The sequence below is a fragment of the Coptis chinensis genome, chromosome 7 (assembly GCF_015680905.1).
Source record: "Coptis chinensis isolate HL-2020 chromosome 7, ASM1568090v1, whole genome shotgun sequence".
Classification (NCBI taxonomy): Eukaryota; Viridiplantae; Streptophyta; class Magnoliopsida; order Ranunculales; family Ranunculaceae; genus Coptis; species Coptis chinensis.
The window spans coordinates 69,216,340-69,234,340 of NC_141462.1; the positions used below are offsets into that span (position 1 = coordinate 69,216,340).

The 18,001-nt window shown below is 39.8% G+C and overlaps 2 protein-coding genes and 1 long non-coding RNA gene across 3 annotated transcripts; 1 reads left to right on the top strand and 2 right to left on the bottom strand.

The window, feature by feature from the left end:
- Positions 1 to 9,928: 9,928 nt before the first annotated feature.
- LOC147488586 (uncharacterized) lies at positions 9,929 to 10,818 on the bottom strand. The gene is made up of 2 exons (XM_086574425.1): positions 10,639 to 10,818; positions 9,929 to 10,576 (listed from the first exon to the last, which is right to left on the bottom strand). The coding sequence occupies exons 1-2, from the start codon at positions 10,816 to 10,818 to the stop codon at positions 9,929 to 9,931; spliced, it is 828 nt and encodes a 275-aa protein (XP_086430551.1).
- Positions 10,819 to 14,188: 3,370 nt separating this feature from the next.
- LOC147488587 (uncharacterized) lies at positions 14,189 to 16,273 on the bottom strand. Its single transcript, XR_015202550.1, has 4 exons — positions 15,204 to 16,273; positions 14,934 to 15,080; positions 14,733 to 14,813; positions 14,189 to 14,370 (listed from the first exon to the last, which is right to left on the bottom strand). It is a non-coding gene; the product is annotated as an uncharacterized LOC147488587 (long non-coding RNA).
- A 572-nt stretch (positions 16,274 to 16,845) lies between these two features.
- Positions 16,846 to 17,977, top strand: LOC147488588 (NADPH-dependent aldehyde reductase-like protein, chloroplastic). Its single transcript, XM_086570319.1, has one exon. The coding sequence runs from the start codon at positions 17,038 to 17,040 to the stop codon at positions 17,836 to 17,838; it is 801 nt and encodes a 266-aa protein (XP_086426445.1). The 5' UTR covers positions 16,846 to 17,037; the 3' UTR covers positions 17,839 to 17,977.
- The last annotated feature ends 24 nt before the right edge of the window (positions 17,978 to 18,001 follow it).

Below are 18,001 nucleotides of genomic sequence, written 5' to 3' on the forward strand. Positions count from 1 at the left end.
TTTTATCAAACTTATATTATTAAACAACAAAAAGAACTCGAAAGGTTTTTATAAAAGTGCGTTGTTATTATTATTATTATTATTATTATTATTATTAGAGTGTGGTTTTCATGTTGCAAAAAATTTGGATGAGTGACCAATGCAATATTCATATCTCATAAATAGATCTATCTACATAGTTCAAATATTTTTTAGAATAATTTAATATAACGGCACCCATTCGTAAGACGGGTTTGAAAGCTAGTGATGCCATATAAACCAATTCAAGATGAATGGGAAGCAGAATTTTTTGGCCTTTTTTTATTAGGTAGAGATATGGAAGATCTACGTTCAATTGATGTGAAGGATTAAAGCGGAAAATGGAATACTAAAGCTCTAAAGGTCTAGGTGATGGTGATTTCACTTTTTGCACTTCCTTGAATGGCTATGAAGTGGAATTCTTTAAGAGGAAATGGTCTTGAAAATCTCTCCCATGTATCTAGAGCGCTTTCTTTTATCATCTTTTTCCCAAGTGATTGGTTGTGGAATTTTTCTCTTTAGTCTGATTTTGTTTGTGGTCTGTATGTGTCAATATAGAATTCGTAAGCTTTGGAATTGATACAGTGTTAATAACTACTGAAAGTGATATCTGTGAGGGAGTGATATTCTCATTCAAGAATATCAAGCACGTGTCCAGCATAACAAAAATACCATACCGACCTCATGCCCTCATCCTCCGAGCTGGCTTCAAAGCAACTCACATCATCAGCTCAAGCACCCGATCTACGAGATCGCTCTAAAATAGCTCAACTCGCACATCCTCACGCAGAACATTCCATACTTACACAATCCATTACCACAAAATACGAACTACTGTAACCACTCCCCATCATTACATAATTCCTACTAACACCATTCATACACTCCTTCTCAATCTTCACCATACATTTGTGCTTGTCAGTACATGTCTTGTGTGGATCCTCATGTTCAGTAACTATAAATACCCCCTGCATGAACTACGTCATACCTGATTCAACTCTCCCCCCATAAGTGAAAGTTTGATGCATAGGCAGTTCGCTCAAGAATGCACTCGGTCTTACCAATCCATAAACCCCATCTCCTTCATCTTTCTCACATTTGTAAGGGAAAACAAATTAACACCTTTACATTGGCGCCGTCTGTGGTCTCGATTTCTTGAGAAACTTTCGCAACTTTCACAAATCACTTAATAAGAAAACTCTTCAATCCCACGAAGCATGGCAAGCCTCGACGCTCAAATCTAGAGCTTAGCAAGTCAACTAGGTACAATGAACGAGCACATCAACCTGCTCAGGTAGGAGAATGTTGCATTACGAGCACAAGTGGATGCGTAAAATCCACCTGGTGCCATCGCAGAGGATGGTATCAACAAAGTTAATCAGCAGATTAATGAGCTGTCGCAAAGAATCGATCAAAGTGCAGTCAAGAAGGACGCCACTCAAATCATTCAAAAGATGCTAAAGACGTACCGTGCGTCCCCTTTCACTGCTGAGGTACTCAGTAAACCTTCTCCTCCAGATTTCATCCAGCCACACTTTGCAATGTACGATGGTAGCACATGTCCCGATCAACATGTGACTCGATACATTCAAAGTCTCGCACTCTATAGTACCCAGGAGTTCGACTATCTCCATTGTCGTTTGTTTCCTGCAAGCCTTAAAGATGGCGCTCTCGATTGGTTCTTCTCTTTCGAGCCTGACTTGATAAAGAACTTCGAGCATCTCACCGATTTATTCGCTAGCCTAGACGTCCACAACAGCGTAAAAGCTTACCTTGATTCACTTTTCCAACTTTCACTAGGCAAAGATGAAACCATCCGCGCCTTCTTAGGTCGGTTCAAAACCAAACTACTATGCATGGAAAGCGACCTCAAAGAGTCATTTGCCACATTGGCATTCTCTAACGCCTGCCGTGTTCGTAACACCGCACTCTCCAGATCGCTCTTGAAAGAACGTCCAGACACTTTATCTGAACTGTATGCTCGAGTAGACAAATATATTAAGCTATAAGAATGCCTGAAACGTGAAGGCCTAACAGAAGAACAGCAAGTGGCAGCGATCTCTGATGATGTTCCACCTTCAAAAAAGCATCCCAGACATCAAGGACAGAAGTCTGGAAATAGAACACCCAATAGCCGCGAGTTCGCTGTACTCACCCGATCTCCCAGTTATATACTGGAGAAGATCAAGCGGGCTGCCTATTACCAACCTGAAGTGCGGCAGCCAGAGGATCATCCAGGCAAGCCTTATTGTGCCTTCCATAGAGCAAAATGTCATGATACCAATGAGTGTTGGGGGCTCAAGCACTACCTCCAAGACTTCATCGAGTCGGTCATATCAAGCATTATATCAATATCGCCAACGGCGACCTACGTCATAAGCTCATGGCTCGCAGAGAGCGTAGTGGATCTCCGTTACCCACAATATAATGGTCAAGCTCGCTCCCGTAGCAGAGGATGCCCCAACGACCGTTCCCACCATGACCGTCGTCAACACTCATCAGATAAAGATAACGACAGGACGATCAACATGATCACGTTCTAGGATGATTATGTTACATCCACTAGAGAAAAAAAAAGGCATGTAGGCACTCTCTAGGAAGTCTACCAGTTCTCCTCCAAGGCAGCACCTGCCCCACGCAGTTCAGGTCACAGTTCAGGCGACATAACTTTCATAGAGGCTGACCTCAACAAGGTTTGCCTCCCCCATAATGATGCCCTAGTTGTCCACATCAAAATCAGCGACTGGATAGTCAAACGTGTCCTAGTAAACCCAGGTAGTTCATGTGACATCTTGTTCTATCAAACCATCAAAGAGATGAACCTGCCCAAATCAGTCTTCATAGATCCAATAACCCCTCTCTATGGATTCAATGGCTCTCGAGCTGATCCAATTGGCAACAACATCATACTCCCCGTCTCCGTTGGATCTAGAGAAGACAAGGTCAGCATCACCACACGATTTAGCATTCTAGACGTCCACTCGTCCTACAATGCCATCCTAAGGTGTCGCTGGATCCATCAAATGCAAGCAATACCACCAACACTCCATCAGGTACTCCACTTTCCCGGCCCCAGAGGTATGATGGAGCTTCGCAGCAACCAACTTGAGGCTTACCACTGCAATCAGAGCCTCTCAGGGAACAAACCCGCTGGGGCTTCCATCTGAACCAAGAGCGAGCTCACCAGCACCACGATGGCAAACGACCTAATCGCTGAGGTCAAGCCCAAAACGCCAAAGGAGAACGATGGGGGCTTTGTCAAAATACTCACTCCACCAATCACCAGAGGTTGCCCCAGCCCCTGTTAATCCACCAGTCCGGATCCCAAAGGTCGCACCAGCCCCTGTTGTTATGACCACAGAGGTCGCATCAGCCCCTATTGTCATAACCACAAAGGTAGCACCAACTCCTATTGCCAAGACCTCTATTCCTCAGATCGACAAAGCATCACCCACCAACTTCACTGAGGTCACTTCAAATTCTAAAGCAACAGTTCAAATTGAAGAAAAGGAGCGAGTGAACCTCGGGACTGAAGACGATCCCAAGTTTGTCTATGTATGGGGATAACCTTGACCCTACTCTCAAGGCACAGCTTGTAAACTTTTGTTTGTCATTGAATAAAGACGTTTTCGCTTGGTCGTACATCGATATACCTGGTATAGATCCTAGTATTGCATGTCATAATTTAAATGTCAACCCCAATGCTAGGCCAGTTCGTCAGCGACCTAGAAAGCTATCCCTGAGATTTCAAAAAGTAATTAATGATAATATCGACAAACTCAAACAAGTTGGCTTCATCAGAAAAATCGATTACCTAGAATGGATTGCTAACATAGTAGCAGTCCCAAAAAAGAATTACACAGTTCGCCTCTGCATTGACTTCACCAATGTCAACCAAGAACACCTAAGGATAGTTTCCATTTACCCAGAATTGACTGATTGGTGGACTAGACATGTGGCCACGAGCTCTTATCATTTATGGATGCATGCAGTGGATACAACCAGATCCCACTCGCAGAAGAAGACCAAGAGAAAACTTCATTCATCAAAGAGCAAGGGATCTACTGCTACAATGTCCTCCCATTCGGCCTCAAGAATGCTGGCACAACCTACCAATGGCTCGTCACTGACATGTTTCAAGACATGTTAGGGGACACCATGGAAGTCTATATAGACGACATGGTGGTCAATAGCAAGAAAGCGGTTGATCACCTCACTCACCTCGAGCAGGCGTTCTCCAAATTATGCCTAACTAAGATGAAGTTGAATCCTAAAAAATGCCTTATTTTCAAGCACATCCACTCAAAGTACTCACCGACCTCCCATTAAAGAAGATCCTTCTTAAAGACAACAAGACAACTCGTATGGTTGTATGGGCAAAAGAACTCGGTGAACATCACATCGAGTTCGTCCCGCGCACTTCTCATAAAGGACTTGCTGACTTTCTAGCAGACTTTCCTATCGATGACCTAAATTGGGAGCCAGAAACAAATATCACATCCACCAAACAGCCAGACAAGTCAGCCTGGTCACTTTTTGTGGATGGTTCTAGCAATCCCGGAGGAAGCGGGATCGGAGTCGTCCTAGTGTCACCAGATGGCACTATGGTTGAGAAAGTAGTTCGCATCGATTTCACGACCTCTAACAATGAGGTGGAGTACGAAGCTCTAATTATGGGACTTAGAACGACACTACAGCTCGGTGTCCAAAAGCTAAAAGTCTTTAGTGACTCACAACCGGTTGTTTTCCAAATTGTTAAAGAGTACCCTACCTATAAAGGTAACCTTTCTAAATACCTTCAAGTTGTTTATCAGTTACTTCCTTCTTTTAAGACAACCACCATACACCACTTCTTGCGTGATGAGAATCGCCACGCGGAGAGTTTAGCCTATCTAGCTACTCAAACACCGAACTGCGCCCCTAGACAATTACTCATCGAAGTAACGGACCGACCTGCTTATCAAGATGAGCACATCTTGGAAATCAGCGACTTGTGCCCAATCTCTGACATTCAGATGAGTCAAACCTGGATGCAACCCATCATAGAATACATCCAACACGGCATAACCCTAGAAGATCGTACCAAAGCCAAATAAGTTCAATATCAGGCATGTCACTACTACCTGGTGAACAACAAACTATTCTAAAAATCTGCTGGCAGACCTCATTTGAGGTGCATAAGCCCAAAACAAGGTTAGTTGATTTTTGTAGAAATCCATGATGGCGAATGTGGGAACCATGATGGAGGTCGCTCCTTGGCTCACAAAGCAAAGGGTACTTCTGGCCACGAATATAGGTCGATGCCAAAAAGTACGTACTTAAATGCATCAAATGCCAAACTTCAGCCACAATATCATTCAGCCAGCTCGCGAAGTTAATCAACATCACAGCCCTTGGCCATTTCACATGTGGGGCTTGGATATCATGTGACCATTCATACCGTAAAAAAGCACTGGCTTTCAATTCGTCTTAGCCGCAACTGATTACTTCATTAAGTGGGTTGAAGCGATCCCCTTAGCTTATGTCAAAGAGTCCCATGTCAGAAACTTCATCTGGACACACATCATCACCAGATTTGGTCTACCCCACACACTGGTGATGGACAATGGCTCCCAGCTCAAAGGAAAAATAGTCAAGGAATTTTTAGCAAAGTGGAAGATCGTTCATGCATTCTCCACTCCCCATTACGCCCAAAACAATGGCCAAGCAGAGGCTAACAACAAAGCAATTTTGGAAAATTTGAAGAAAAAGATTGAAAAGAACAAGAGCCAATGGCCAAATCAGTTAAAGAACATCCTATGGGCTCACCGAACTACAGCTCGTTCTAGCACAGGCGAGTCACCATTTTCACTATGCTATGGCACGGAAGCCGTTATTCCTACCGAACTGACAGTCACCACAACTCGGTCAGAGCTCGTTGAATTTAGGCACAATGACTTCGTTCTCGCTCGAGAGGTCGACTTATTGGAAGATCGTCGCGACCTAGCAACCATCAGAGTGGCATCTTATCATCAGACTCAAAAGAATTCATACAATAAGCGAGTCAATCCTCGATCTTTTCAGCCTAGTGACTTAGTCCTGAAAAGACTAAGGATGACTCCAAACTGGCACCAACATGGGAAGGCCCTTACATAGTAGAGCGAGTTGTTGGCAATGGTGCCTATTGGATCAAAACACAGGATGGTCAAGCATTACCACATCCATGGAACACTTACTCTTTAAAGAAATTTTATCAATAAAGTTCTTTTTCATTTTTGTTGTGTTTTTACTATTATTGTTGTTACCATGTATAAACGACTCTTCAGTATCAAAGCTGGTAAGTACAATCTCCAAACATTTTACAATAGTAGTGTGAACAAAGAAAATGCATTGAAGGAGGAGACTTTCTTGTTTATTCATTTGTTAGAAGACACTATATAGCAATACAATGGAGGATCATTTACATAATAAGGGGAGGAATCATAGGTGAATAGGAGGAAAGATTACAACAGAATAAGAGGAAAGATAAAATCTAGCCTATTATGTACATATCATTCCTAAAATATATTATTGTCATATATCTTTCCTATTACTCCCCCTCAAGTTGAGCTTGGAGATCCGTAACGCCCAATTTGCAAAGGATGCGATGAAAGTGTTCTCGTCCAAGAGCCTTGGTGAATATATCTGCAAGTTGTTGGTGACTAGAGACATGGCAAGTGGAGATGAGTTTTGACAGTAACTTTTCACGGACCAAATGACAATCAATTTCAATGTGTTTGGTTCTTTCATGAAAAGCGGATTAGCAGCAATATGGAGAGATGCCTGGTTATCATAATAGAGGTGCACTGGGTGGGTATGAGGAACACAAAGGTCATGGAACAACTTCTTAAGCCAAACCACTTAACATGTTGTAGTAGCCATGGCGCGGTATTCGGCTTCAGCGGAAGAGCGAGATACAGTGGTCTACTTTTTAGTCTTCCATGAAATGGGACTTTGACCCAACATTATGAAGTATCCTATAGTAGATCTACGACTCATGGGACAGCTAGCCCAATCAGAATCTTAATAGGCTGAGAGTTGAAATGAGTTGGCAGAGGGTAAAAGTATGACTTTGCCTAGTGAATACTTCAGATAGCGCAAGACACGAATATCAGTATCGTAATGGGGTTGGCGAGGTTGGCTCATGAATTGACTTAAGATATTGACGACATAAACTATGTCAGGATGAGGGATGGTTAAATAGATTAGCCTTCCAACTAGTCGTCGATAAATATTGGGATCAAGAAGTAGATTTCCTTGATCAGTTGAGAGGCGAAGGTGTTGTTCCATAGGAAAAAGAGCAGGTCGGGAGCCAAGATGACCACCAATGTAGAATGTCAAGTGCATATTTCCTCTGACTTAAGAAAATACCTTTCGGTGAACGAGCCACTTCAATTCCTAAGAAATATTTGAGAGGACGCAAATCCTTAATATGAAACTTGGTATGGAGAAAACTCTTCAAGTGTGTGATATAGGAGAGATTATTTCCTGCCACAATAATGTCGTCGACATAGACAAGTACAAAAGTAAAGACTATGCCAGCTGAAAGAGTAAAAAGGGAATGATCTGCACTAGATTGCTTATATCCAGCTTCATGAAGAATTGAAGTGAATTTCGCAAACCAATTGCGAGAAGCCTGCTTGAGGCCATAAAGTGATTTGCGAAGACGACAAACATATTGCTCCCCTTGTTTGGCAAGACCTAGGGGAAGTCACATGTAGACCTCTTCATTGAGATCCCCATGAAGGAAAGCATTATGAACGTCTAGCTGGTGAATTGTCCAATCACGAGCAGCTGCAATGGCCAAGAGACAACATACAATAACAAGTTTTGCCACTGGTGCAAAAGTTTCATGATAATCTAAACCTTCAGTTTGAGTGTAGCCTTTTGCAACAAGGCAAGTCTTATACCGTTCAATACTTCCATCAGACCTATATTTGATCTTGAATATCCATTTGCACCCAATGAGATTTTTGTCAAGTGGGAGAGATTCAATTGTCCATGTGTGATTCTGTTGCAATGCTTCAATTTCAGCTGCCATTGCTTCACGCCAATGAGAATATTTAACAGCCTCAGAAAAGCATGATGGTACATGATGATTGGAAATAGATGAAAGAAAAGTGACATGATTAGTAGAAAAATTGTTTAGAGGAAGATACTTAGAAAGGGGTAGCGAATACCTATTGAGGGCTGACAAGATGAGGAAGCCGACGATGGACCCTTCGGAAGAGTTGGACAAACATAATTGCTGAGATAATTTTGAGGGCCAATGTTGCACTGGGGACGTTGTGGTAGCAGTGGTGGTGGTGGTGGTGGTGGTGGGGGGGACTCGGTGGTGGAGATGATGGATGTGGACTCGGTGGTGGAGATGATGGATGTGGACTCGTGGTGGAGATGATGGACGTGTTGATGAAGTAGGACTAGGTGTCATGGGTAATTGATTATTTTGGTTCTCATGAGTAATAGGTGTAGGAATGACAGGTGCATGAGGACTAGTAGCGGACATCTTTTGAAATGGGAAATCATACTCAATAAAGGTGACATCTCTAGAGGTGAAAATGCGACGAGTATCAATTTCATATACTCAATACCTTATTTTGTCGAAAGGATATCCAATGAACACACACTTTGAAGCACGAGGAGAAAATTTGTGACGAGTGACATTGAGAGTGTTAGCATAACATAAGCAACCAAATACGCGAAGGTGATCATATGTAGGAGTTGTGCTGAAAAGCAACTCATGAGGAGATTTCCCATTGAGGTTTGGGGTGGGTATTCGATTTATGAGGTAAGTAGTAGTGAGAATACATTCCCCCCCCCCAAAAGGTTAAAGGAAGGTGTGCTTGGAATCGTAATGCTCGTGCAACCTCAAGGAGGTGCCTATGTTTATGTTCAGCCACTCCATTTTGTTGAGGACTTTCAACACAAGTGAGTTGATGTAAAATACCATTCTCATGATAATAGGACTTCATAGGGCCAGAAAGGAATTCCGACCCATTGTCACTACGAATAGTGCGAACCGGGCGTTGAAATTGAGTCTTGACCATGCTACAAAAGTTTTGAAGATAAATACATGCCTCTGACTTGAAGCACATGAGATAAACCCAAGTGCAACGTGTGTGATCATCAATAATAGTTAAAAAATAATGTGCTCTAATATGAGAAGCAATTCGATAACCACCCCAAATATCACAATGAATAAGTTCAAAAGGTTGACTACGATGATTTTTACTCAAAACGAAAGGTTTTCGTGTTTGTTTAGCACGAATACAAGCATCACAATGAGAATGCAAGGTAGATATAGATGGAGAAATAAATGAAATTTTATTCAAACGCTCAAAAGATGGATGTCCAAGACGCATGTGCCAAAGACTAGACTGGTGATGGCGATTGACAAGCATTGCAGAGGGTGGGGTTTTAGGCAACATATAGTGGTAGAGTCCATCTCGTACTTCACCCATTCCAATCAGCTTCCTTGTGGCCAGGTCTTGAAAAACACAGAATGAAGGGGAAAAAATGGCAACACAGTTCAAGTTTTTAGTTAGTTTGCTAATTGATAACAGATTGAACTAAAATTTAGGAACACAAATGACATTCTTAAGGTGCAAATCAAAAGAAAGGTGAACCTCTCCAATATGAGAAATGTTAGCAACATCACCAGTAGGAAGTTGGACTGGTTTAGCATGTAGAGTAGATGTAAAAGTGGTAAGAGATGATAAGCATGGAGTCATATGATCAGATGCACCACCATCAATAATCCATGAAAAAGATGATGCTAAAGAGGAAGTGCAATTAAAAGAACTCAAGTTACCAGCGAGGTTGGCCGATACATTCTCATTATTTCCGAGTAAGGCAAGCAGTTGACGATATTGTTTTGCTGACAATCCAGGAACTATTGAATTAGATGTGGTTGACGATATGGTTTCATTGTTGAATGTATTATGAGCTGAAGATCGGGAATTGGATGATGTCCCTTTGGTAGTATTCCGCGACTTATTCCAGTTTTCTGGACCTTTAATTTAGCATTGTTTCTCTGTTTGTTCCAGTGTTCTGGATAACCAACCAAGTCATAACACTTATCCTTATAATGACCAAAGATCTCACAGTGATCACAATAGGGTCGTCCTCTTCCACTTCCATTAGATTGATTTGATGTCCGTCCATTACCTGGCAAAAATTTATTAGCCACCATGGCAATGTTCTTTGAAGTGACTTGTGAAGGTAAACGGAGAAGTCTTTGTTTCTCCTCTTGATTGATGATTGCATATACTTTACTGACATTTGGTAGAGTATCTAATGCAAGGATCTGACTTCGTATAGGATGGTAAGAGTCATTGAGTCCCAAAAGGAATTGATAGACACATTCTTTGTCCTCCCATTCTTGTAATTCTATAAAAATTCCACAAGTGCACCTTGGCATGACTCCACAAGTGCAGCTTGGAATTGTTGTATAATCTGCCAACTCATCCCAATAAGATTTGAGATAGTTGTAGTAAGGAGCAAGTGATTTATGCTCTTGGTGACAATTAGCAATATCTTCCTTTAAATGAAAAATATGAGGGCTTTACTTTGCAAAAAACGTTGGTTAAGATCAAGTCATACCTCACGCGGAGTAGTAGCATATATTATGCTTGAAACCAGAGATTTATCGACGGAATTCAGTAACCAAGATAACACCATATCATTGCATCTTTCCCATGTTTGAATTTTCATAGGATCGGTGGCTGGCTTTGTGACGGTCCCATCGACAAAGCCAAATTTATTCTTTGCATTTAGAGCCATTTTCATGGACCTTTTCCATGTGGGATAGTTTTCTCCATTAAGAGGACAAGAGACAAGAATTGTTCCTAGGTGATCCGAGGAGTGAAGAAAATATGGAGATGAGACATCATTGATAGGATTTTGTGTTCCACTCGACGGGTTGGTACTGGACGAATTTGGTGGATTGTTATTTGCCATAGTTGAGACTTGAGATAAAGGAAAAGGTCAAGTTTAGAATCGCACCGATACCATTTTACAATAGTAGTGCGAACAAAGAAAATGCATTGAAGGAGGAGATTTTCTTGTTTATTCATTTGTCAGAAGACACTATATAGCAATACAATGGATGATCATTTACAGAATAAGAGGAGAAATCATAGGTGAATAGGAGGAAAGATTACAACAGAATAAGAGGAAAGATAAAATCTAGCCTATTATATTCATATCATTCCTAAGATATATTATTGTCATATATCTTTTCTATTAAAATACACGCACAACTCGCTCTCTACAGTTCTTACTAGTTGATGACCTATAACTCTAGGCTCAACTCAACGAGAACGCTCTCCGCGAGCAACACACTTTCTTAAGCTAACACACTCATTTGAGCTCATATGCTTCTTAACCTCTACAATTCTTACTAGTTGATGACCTATAACTCCATACAATAACCGGGTTAAACGGTTTAGGAAGGTCAAACATTCTCGACTCAATTTGTTTCGTACTAGGTATTACTAATTTACAACAAGTTAGAGCATCTAATTTACAAGAACTTGTTTACAAACAAGGTCAAGCTGGTATTACTAAAGCCACTGTTTCAGTCCTGTTTGACAATTAAGTTTCGTACTAGCATCCTATTAAGATGCATACATTAGTTCTAAGAAAACGATGACATTGTTGGTAAGACTTGAAAGTTTTTAAACTGGACTGATTCCTTGTGATACTGCCGCGCCCCATTTCGTTCAACCATACTACAAGAAATATATTGTACTATACCGAACCCAATAGTCCAATAGTCTAACTCAATCTTAAAAGCCATTTTGTTACATATTAACATCAACATCAAATCATTAATTATTTTTCTCGGTGTAGTTGTCCTAGATGCAAGGGTGCAGTATGAGCAACTTGAAGGTGTCTTTACACCACAGAACAGATTGATGGAAATTGTTGTCACTGGATTTACCTTAACTCACAACAATAACTCCAGTATTATATATATACGGGAACAAATTGAAGCAAACCCAGATCAAAATCCAACAGCAACAGTCAAAGCAAATTTTCTGAAAGTGGTCCAACGTTCTAAAGCTCAAAACAGACCTGATCTTATTCTTATGCTGATTTCCATCTTCTCCAGTATCGCATAGATAAGATTACGGTTTCTCCACAGGAAGAAGTGGCAGTGTGGCACAGAGTCTGGTTAAATGTGTTGTGCTTTTTAAAGTTCCCACCCTCACGTGTAATGATGTCAGGCCTGGCAACGAACCCACTTTTTGATCTAATTAAGATTCTCTGTGTACTCGAGTTCGTGCACAACAAACACCGGACTCAGCGTAGGCTGGGCCGGATTGAGAAATAGTCATGGGCTAAAAGTTACATTTATACGGACCAGCACTGAGCTGACCCGAATTCTTCAAAAATACTAGCATCATGCACGTGTTTGCGCACGTTGTATTAGACAGACAGATAGGGCTGGCAATGGGTCGGGTAAGAACCGATACCCGATCCGGTCCGAACCAATAAAAGCGGGTCTGGGACAGGTAGTTAGCATATTGGACCGGTTCTCGATTAAGTATGTACCGAACCGTTATGGGCCTAATCCAATTAAAATTTTTAGTCTTATTCTTTCTAATTTTCCTCCACCATATATTTCTATTACCTTATACAACATTGCAATATTTAAAGTTTCAAAATAAGATATGCAAAATACATATGTAATATTACGATATTTTTTTACATAATAAAAAGATGGTTTCTATTACAAATTTGGATTTCAAATCATTCATTATGCCTTTTTTATTTATATATCTTTTTTTTGTGTTTAGCAAAAAAAATTATTTAATATTTATATAACGAAAATTAGGATCCAATTATTAAAAACTCGGTTCACCGGGTTGAAATTGAGCTTATTGATTCGGAACGGATCGGATCCTAATCAAAAAGTTTTCGGTTCGGTTCCTCGCTCTAACTCAAATATCCGTCGGGTGGGTCCGGTTCAGATTATTGAAAAGCCGGATCGGTTTTGGATTTGTCTATATCCCGACCGATCCAAAGATTTAACATTCGACTTGAGAACCGTTTTGATTATTGTTTTCTCAAGGGAAAAGATTTATTGAGAACCGCATGGTTTGGAAGATGAATGAACCCGGGAAACTTCTTGTAGTACCGCCCCAATAGAGTAAAAATACCGATTGAGAACAATCACATAGCTGATCATGCACCATGCACTAATTGACTAAATAGCACATTGTCGCCATTCCATTTAAACAAGTTGTTTTAGTATAAAGTCGCACATTTATTACGTAAAAGAAGGGAAAGAAAAATAGTTCTCACACAGTTCAATTAGTAGCACTTATTGTATTCACTAAGGTAGGGGGCAACAAATTAAAAGATGCATACTTCATGAACAAATGTTCGATCAAAGCATGCACTGCTTATCGGCGTAGTTGGCACGGTCATGATTTCAAATGAATACCGTGTTCAAAGTATTGCTTCAATAGCACTTAGATTTTAGATTTTGCTTACAAAAGCACCAAAGAGTGCCAAAGAAACCAAATCAACATATCGTAGTGAGTTATTCCAAAGAGCATCAAGAGTATCGCTCTCTCGGATCGTGGCTCTTGCCAACCACATCGGCAAATGGTGAAAATCAAAATAATGACAGATTTGTATCCCAATGCAAGGCCTAAAATAATGTTAGTAGCAGTTCCAATTCTGCAGGAATCAACATCTAGCACGGGGCTGCAACAGAAGAACGGAAAATAAGAGTTGATATAGGATGGATAAAGAAATAATAAAGAATATATAAAAGTTTATTAGAATAGAAAACATGTATGCATTTCTAGTAGAGTATTCAATCACAAAGCCAATGACTGAGGTTACCCATTGACCAAATGGCAACACAAAAAAATAGTTCCCTGCAAAGAAGATCAATTTAGCGCACCATGCATGCCTAATCTTCGACATACCACGTGATATGTAAAGTAACTTACCAATTTTTCAAAAATTTTTGCTCTCCAAAATAAAAAATTGTAAAGGATGATGACAGTGCATGCCAGATAACAATTGTAATTCCAATAGTGATAAAAAACAATTGATGTAATGAGTTGCTTCTTCAATGCAGGCTCAATTTCCTTGACAACATTAAATATATCGGTTGCAAAAAAGGGTGGTGATCAGACTGACAATAGTACCCATAGAGCTGATGAGTAATGGATACATCATGACAGTGAACTAATGGTTGAATCTATAGGAAAAGATGGAGGCAACAACCAAAGTAGCAAAGGAGGCCTCAACATATGAGTCAAAAAGGTCGGAACCCATCCTAGTAATATCACCAACATTGTCAGCAATCACCTGAGCAAAAGAAAAATGAACTACACATCAAACAAATAGGAGCATCAAAAAATGTAAAACACAAATGGTCAATAATGATTTTCTCAAAGCAGGCCCCCCAAAGCACCACTAATTGACTATTCAAAAAAACTAAAATTGGTAGCTCTAAAAAATGGTTTTTAACCATAAATGAATCACAATATTAAGCAATAACCAATTCATATCACATGAAATATATATATAATTTCAGATTGGATGAAACCATAATGAAATTCTTAGTTGAATAGTCCAATCACATGATTCATCATAAAAACCCCCAGCAAATGTTACTAAAAGATTAGGCAAATGCTTAAAAAATCATTTATTCAATTTTAGAATCTTACTTGATTATCAATGGATTTCAAACTATTTTCATTGTCCCTTCAAGAGCTATGGCTATGTCCCCGCTGGCAATCTTACTTCAGCTATTATATCAAAAACACAGTAATATCAATAATAATTTAATAACAATAATAATTTGACAATAATAATATAATAAATTAATAAACAAACAAAATAAATTATATCTGTAAAACATTACATACCAATATTTACCCGAAACGTGTGACCATTGACATCCAATGTGATTGGCAAATAACTACCAGTGAATCTACTAGATTCTGAATCAATATGTTACTTTAGTAGAGAGAGCAAATGTTTTGCATCTATGTCATACCCAACAACAGTGACACCTGAAGTAAAAAATTTAATGTGCATAAGTAACAAAAGCTAACAATACAAAACTAAATATATCAAAGTCTAAATAGATATGTTTAATCAAATACATATGCAGTATAAATCAAATAATTAATTACCTGAAGGCTGTAAACGTTGAGTGTCAGGTTGGATAGATTTTTCTTGGGGCTGAATTTGGTTCAATTCTTCAACACTATATATAGGAAAATATAAATAGACAATTATACAAATGCAAATGGTATTTATAAATAATCAAATACAGCGGAACCTAAGTAATCAATTATCTGAATGCTGTGAAACCTGACTATCTTGGGAATGTAGTTGGCTCGGTCCTTTTTGTGGTGTACCATGACCGTGTTGAACTCGGTCAACAGTCGAAGCATTCTTTCGATGTTTATAGTATTCACGATACCGTTGCCATTCAACAAATCATTGTTCATCAGTCATTCATCGTCTTCTCTCTCGCTGACGCAGACGTTCACATTCGCGTTCACGTTCTCTGTGTGCGGAAAGTTGTTCTTCAGCCATGTTTTGTCGACGGTTTTTTTGCCTCAGTCTTTGTCGCTCTCGACGATCATTAATCATGTTAAGTACCAATGAGTTTTCTTGGGCAGAGTTATCCATATATTCGGAGCACAAGTGAATTAAACTGTGTCCATAATAACACGCCCAACAATTCTGAAACAGTTTCTTCTGTTTGGGCCGCAAAATGGGTGAGAATGCGAGAACAATGTCTCGAGACACAGAGAAGTGAAAAAACTACGTTTATATGATGCGGAAACAGAGAAAAGAGAATAGATAAGTAGGATAAGGAAGCAAGAAAAATGAGACAAATGCATGAGATAAGACTACAAACTGCAAAAACTAAGATTGGTTGGTTCAATCTAGTCGTGAATGGAATAACAGTCTTGACGATATTTGATTGAATGCTACAAACCGATAATAATGAGTCATTAGTCGAACGCACCAATTTGACAAAGGTAGTTCAGGATATTTTCATGTCTAGTTTGCCCTTTCACATGTTTTTTTCAAATATGACTTATAATAGAACTTGTACATAACAATCATATAATAGAAAGAATGTAAAACCAAAAGATTAAAGAATTTAGTCAATGATATATCTGGTGGGGCGAAACAAAACTCCTCGACTATAATCCAATAGCTACAACCATTGTGGCATAAGTGCCTAGGCGTTTGTGGGAAGTTCACCGCTCTTCAATTGTGTTTTTATGTGTGTGCCCAACTCTATTCCTAGGTGTACTGACACAAACAAACACTTGCCTGAGAATGCAATGACTAAACCTTTAACCTCTGAAGTCCATTTAAAGCTGCGAATCGCCTCATGAACCCATCATAGTTTCTCACCCAAAGCTCCTGTCCTATTTTCCGTGAAAAAACTGTTCATCATACTCCATATTTTTTTTAAGAAAGACTTAGGCGAAGAGCTTGAGAAGAGAGAGACCGAGAATAGAGAGAGAAAATTCGAGAATCTGGGAGAAAATACCATTAGACAGGAAAATGACTAAAATACTCCTGTGACGTACGTGAAAAAACTATTCATCATACCCCAGATTTTTCTAATATAGTAAGATTTGTTTGGTCGTTGACTCATTGCAATGTTGCAACTTTCGACCTTCGGTCACTGCTTGCGTTGCGTGGTTGCCATTCCTGAAAGCTGAAACCGGCCAAAAGGTTGACCAAATTTCTTACGAAAAAACCCTCGAGTTATCTTATGCAATCATCCTAAAAGACGTGTAGTTCTAACTATTCACTTGTGGAATTAAATTTCGTTACATGCCCAGCCACGTCCAACATAAATAAATAAATAATGTAATGTGTCAATCTTCCACAATTGTTTTCATACCTAATATACAAATAAAAAATAAAATCCTATATAAACGTCTAGCGATGTTTATTAACAAAACACAGTTCTAAACACCATCCAACTTGCTCATGGCTGAACCTAGTTCCAACCAATCTACAATGCTACCTCTGAATGGCCGTGTCGCCATCGTTACTGGTGCTTCACGAGGCATTGGTCGTGCCATAGCTCTCCACCTTGCATCCATTGGTGCAAAATTAGTAATCAATTACGCCTCTAGTCCAACTGAAGCGGATCGCGTAGCTTCCGAGATTAATTCTTCATCCTCTAACCCAGACCCTCAAGCGATTGCGGTTCAAGCCAATGTTTCAAATCCAGATCAAGTCAAGTCCTTATTCGACCAAGCCGAAAAGGCATTTGGTACACAAACATACATTCTAGTAAATTGTGCAGGTGTCCTAGATTCTAAGTATCCTACATTAGCCAATACAACAGTAGAAGATTGGGACACGACTTTTAGTGTCAATACAAGAGGTGCATTCTTATGTTGTCGAGAGGCTGCTAATCGATTGACACGTGGCGGTGGTGGACGGATTATGACAATTACATCATCTTTGGTGGGATCACTTTATCCAGGATATAGTGCTTATGCAGCATCAAAAGCAGCTGTTGAGACTATGATCAAAATTTTGGCCAAGGAACTTAAGGGAACTGGTATTACTGCTAATTGTATTGCACCAGGGCCTGTAGCAACTGAACTGTTTTATGCTGGTAAGACTGAAGAAATGATTAAGAGAGTGGCTGATGGTTGTCCTCTAGGTAGAATTGGTGAAACTAATGATATTGCACCTTTGGTTGGTTTTCTGGCTAGTGATGCTGGTGAATGGATTAATGGGCAAATCATAAGGGTCAATGGTGGATCTGTTATCTAGATCCATTGTATCTGTACAATTTTTCTTATTTTGTGGATCTCGTTTTGTGTCCATGTATGAGTTTATAATAAAATGTAATGCAATTTCATTGTTGAATATAAACGGTTGTAGACGATAATCCCTACAACCGGTTGTTGAATATCTGTTCCCAAACAACCAACAC

Bases quoted from the DNA above. Each gene is read 5' to 3' on its own strand.
- LOC147488586 (XM_086574425.1), bottom strand. From the start codon at position 10,818: ATGGCTCTAAATGCAAAGAATAAATTTGGCTTTGTCGATGGGACCGTC. The intron at 10,577-10,638 runs GTATGACTTGAT...TTTCATTTAAAG, and splicing joins ATGCTACTACTCCGCGTGAG to GAAGATATTGCTAATTGTCA.
- LOC147488588 (XM_086570319.1), top strand. From the start codon at position 17,038: ATGGCTGAACCTAGTTCCAACCAATCTACAATGCTACCTCTGAATGGC.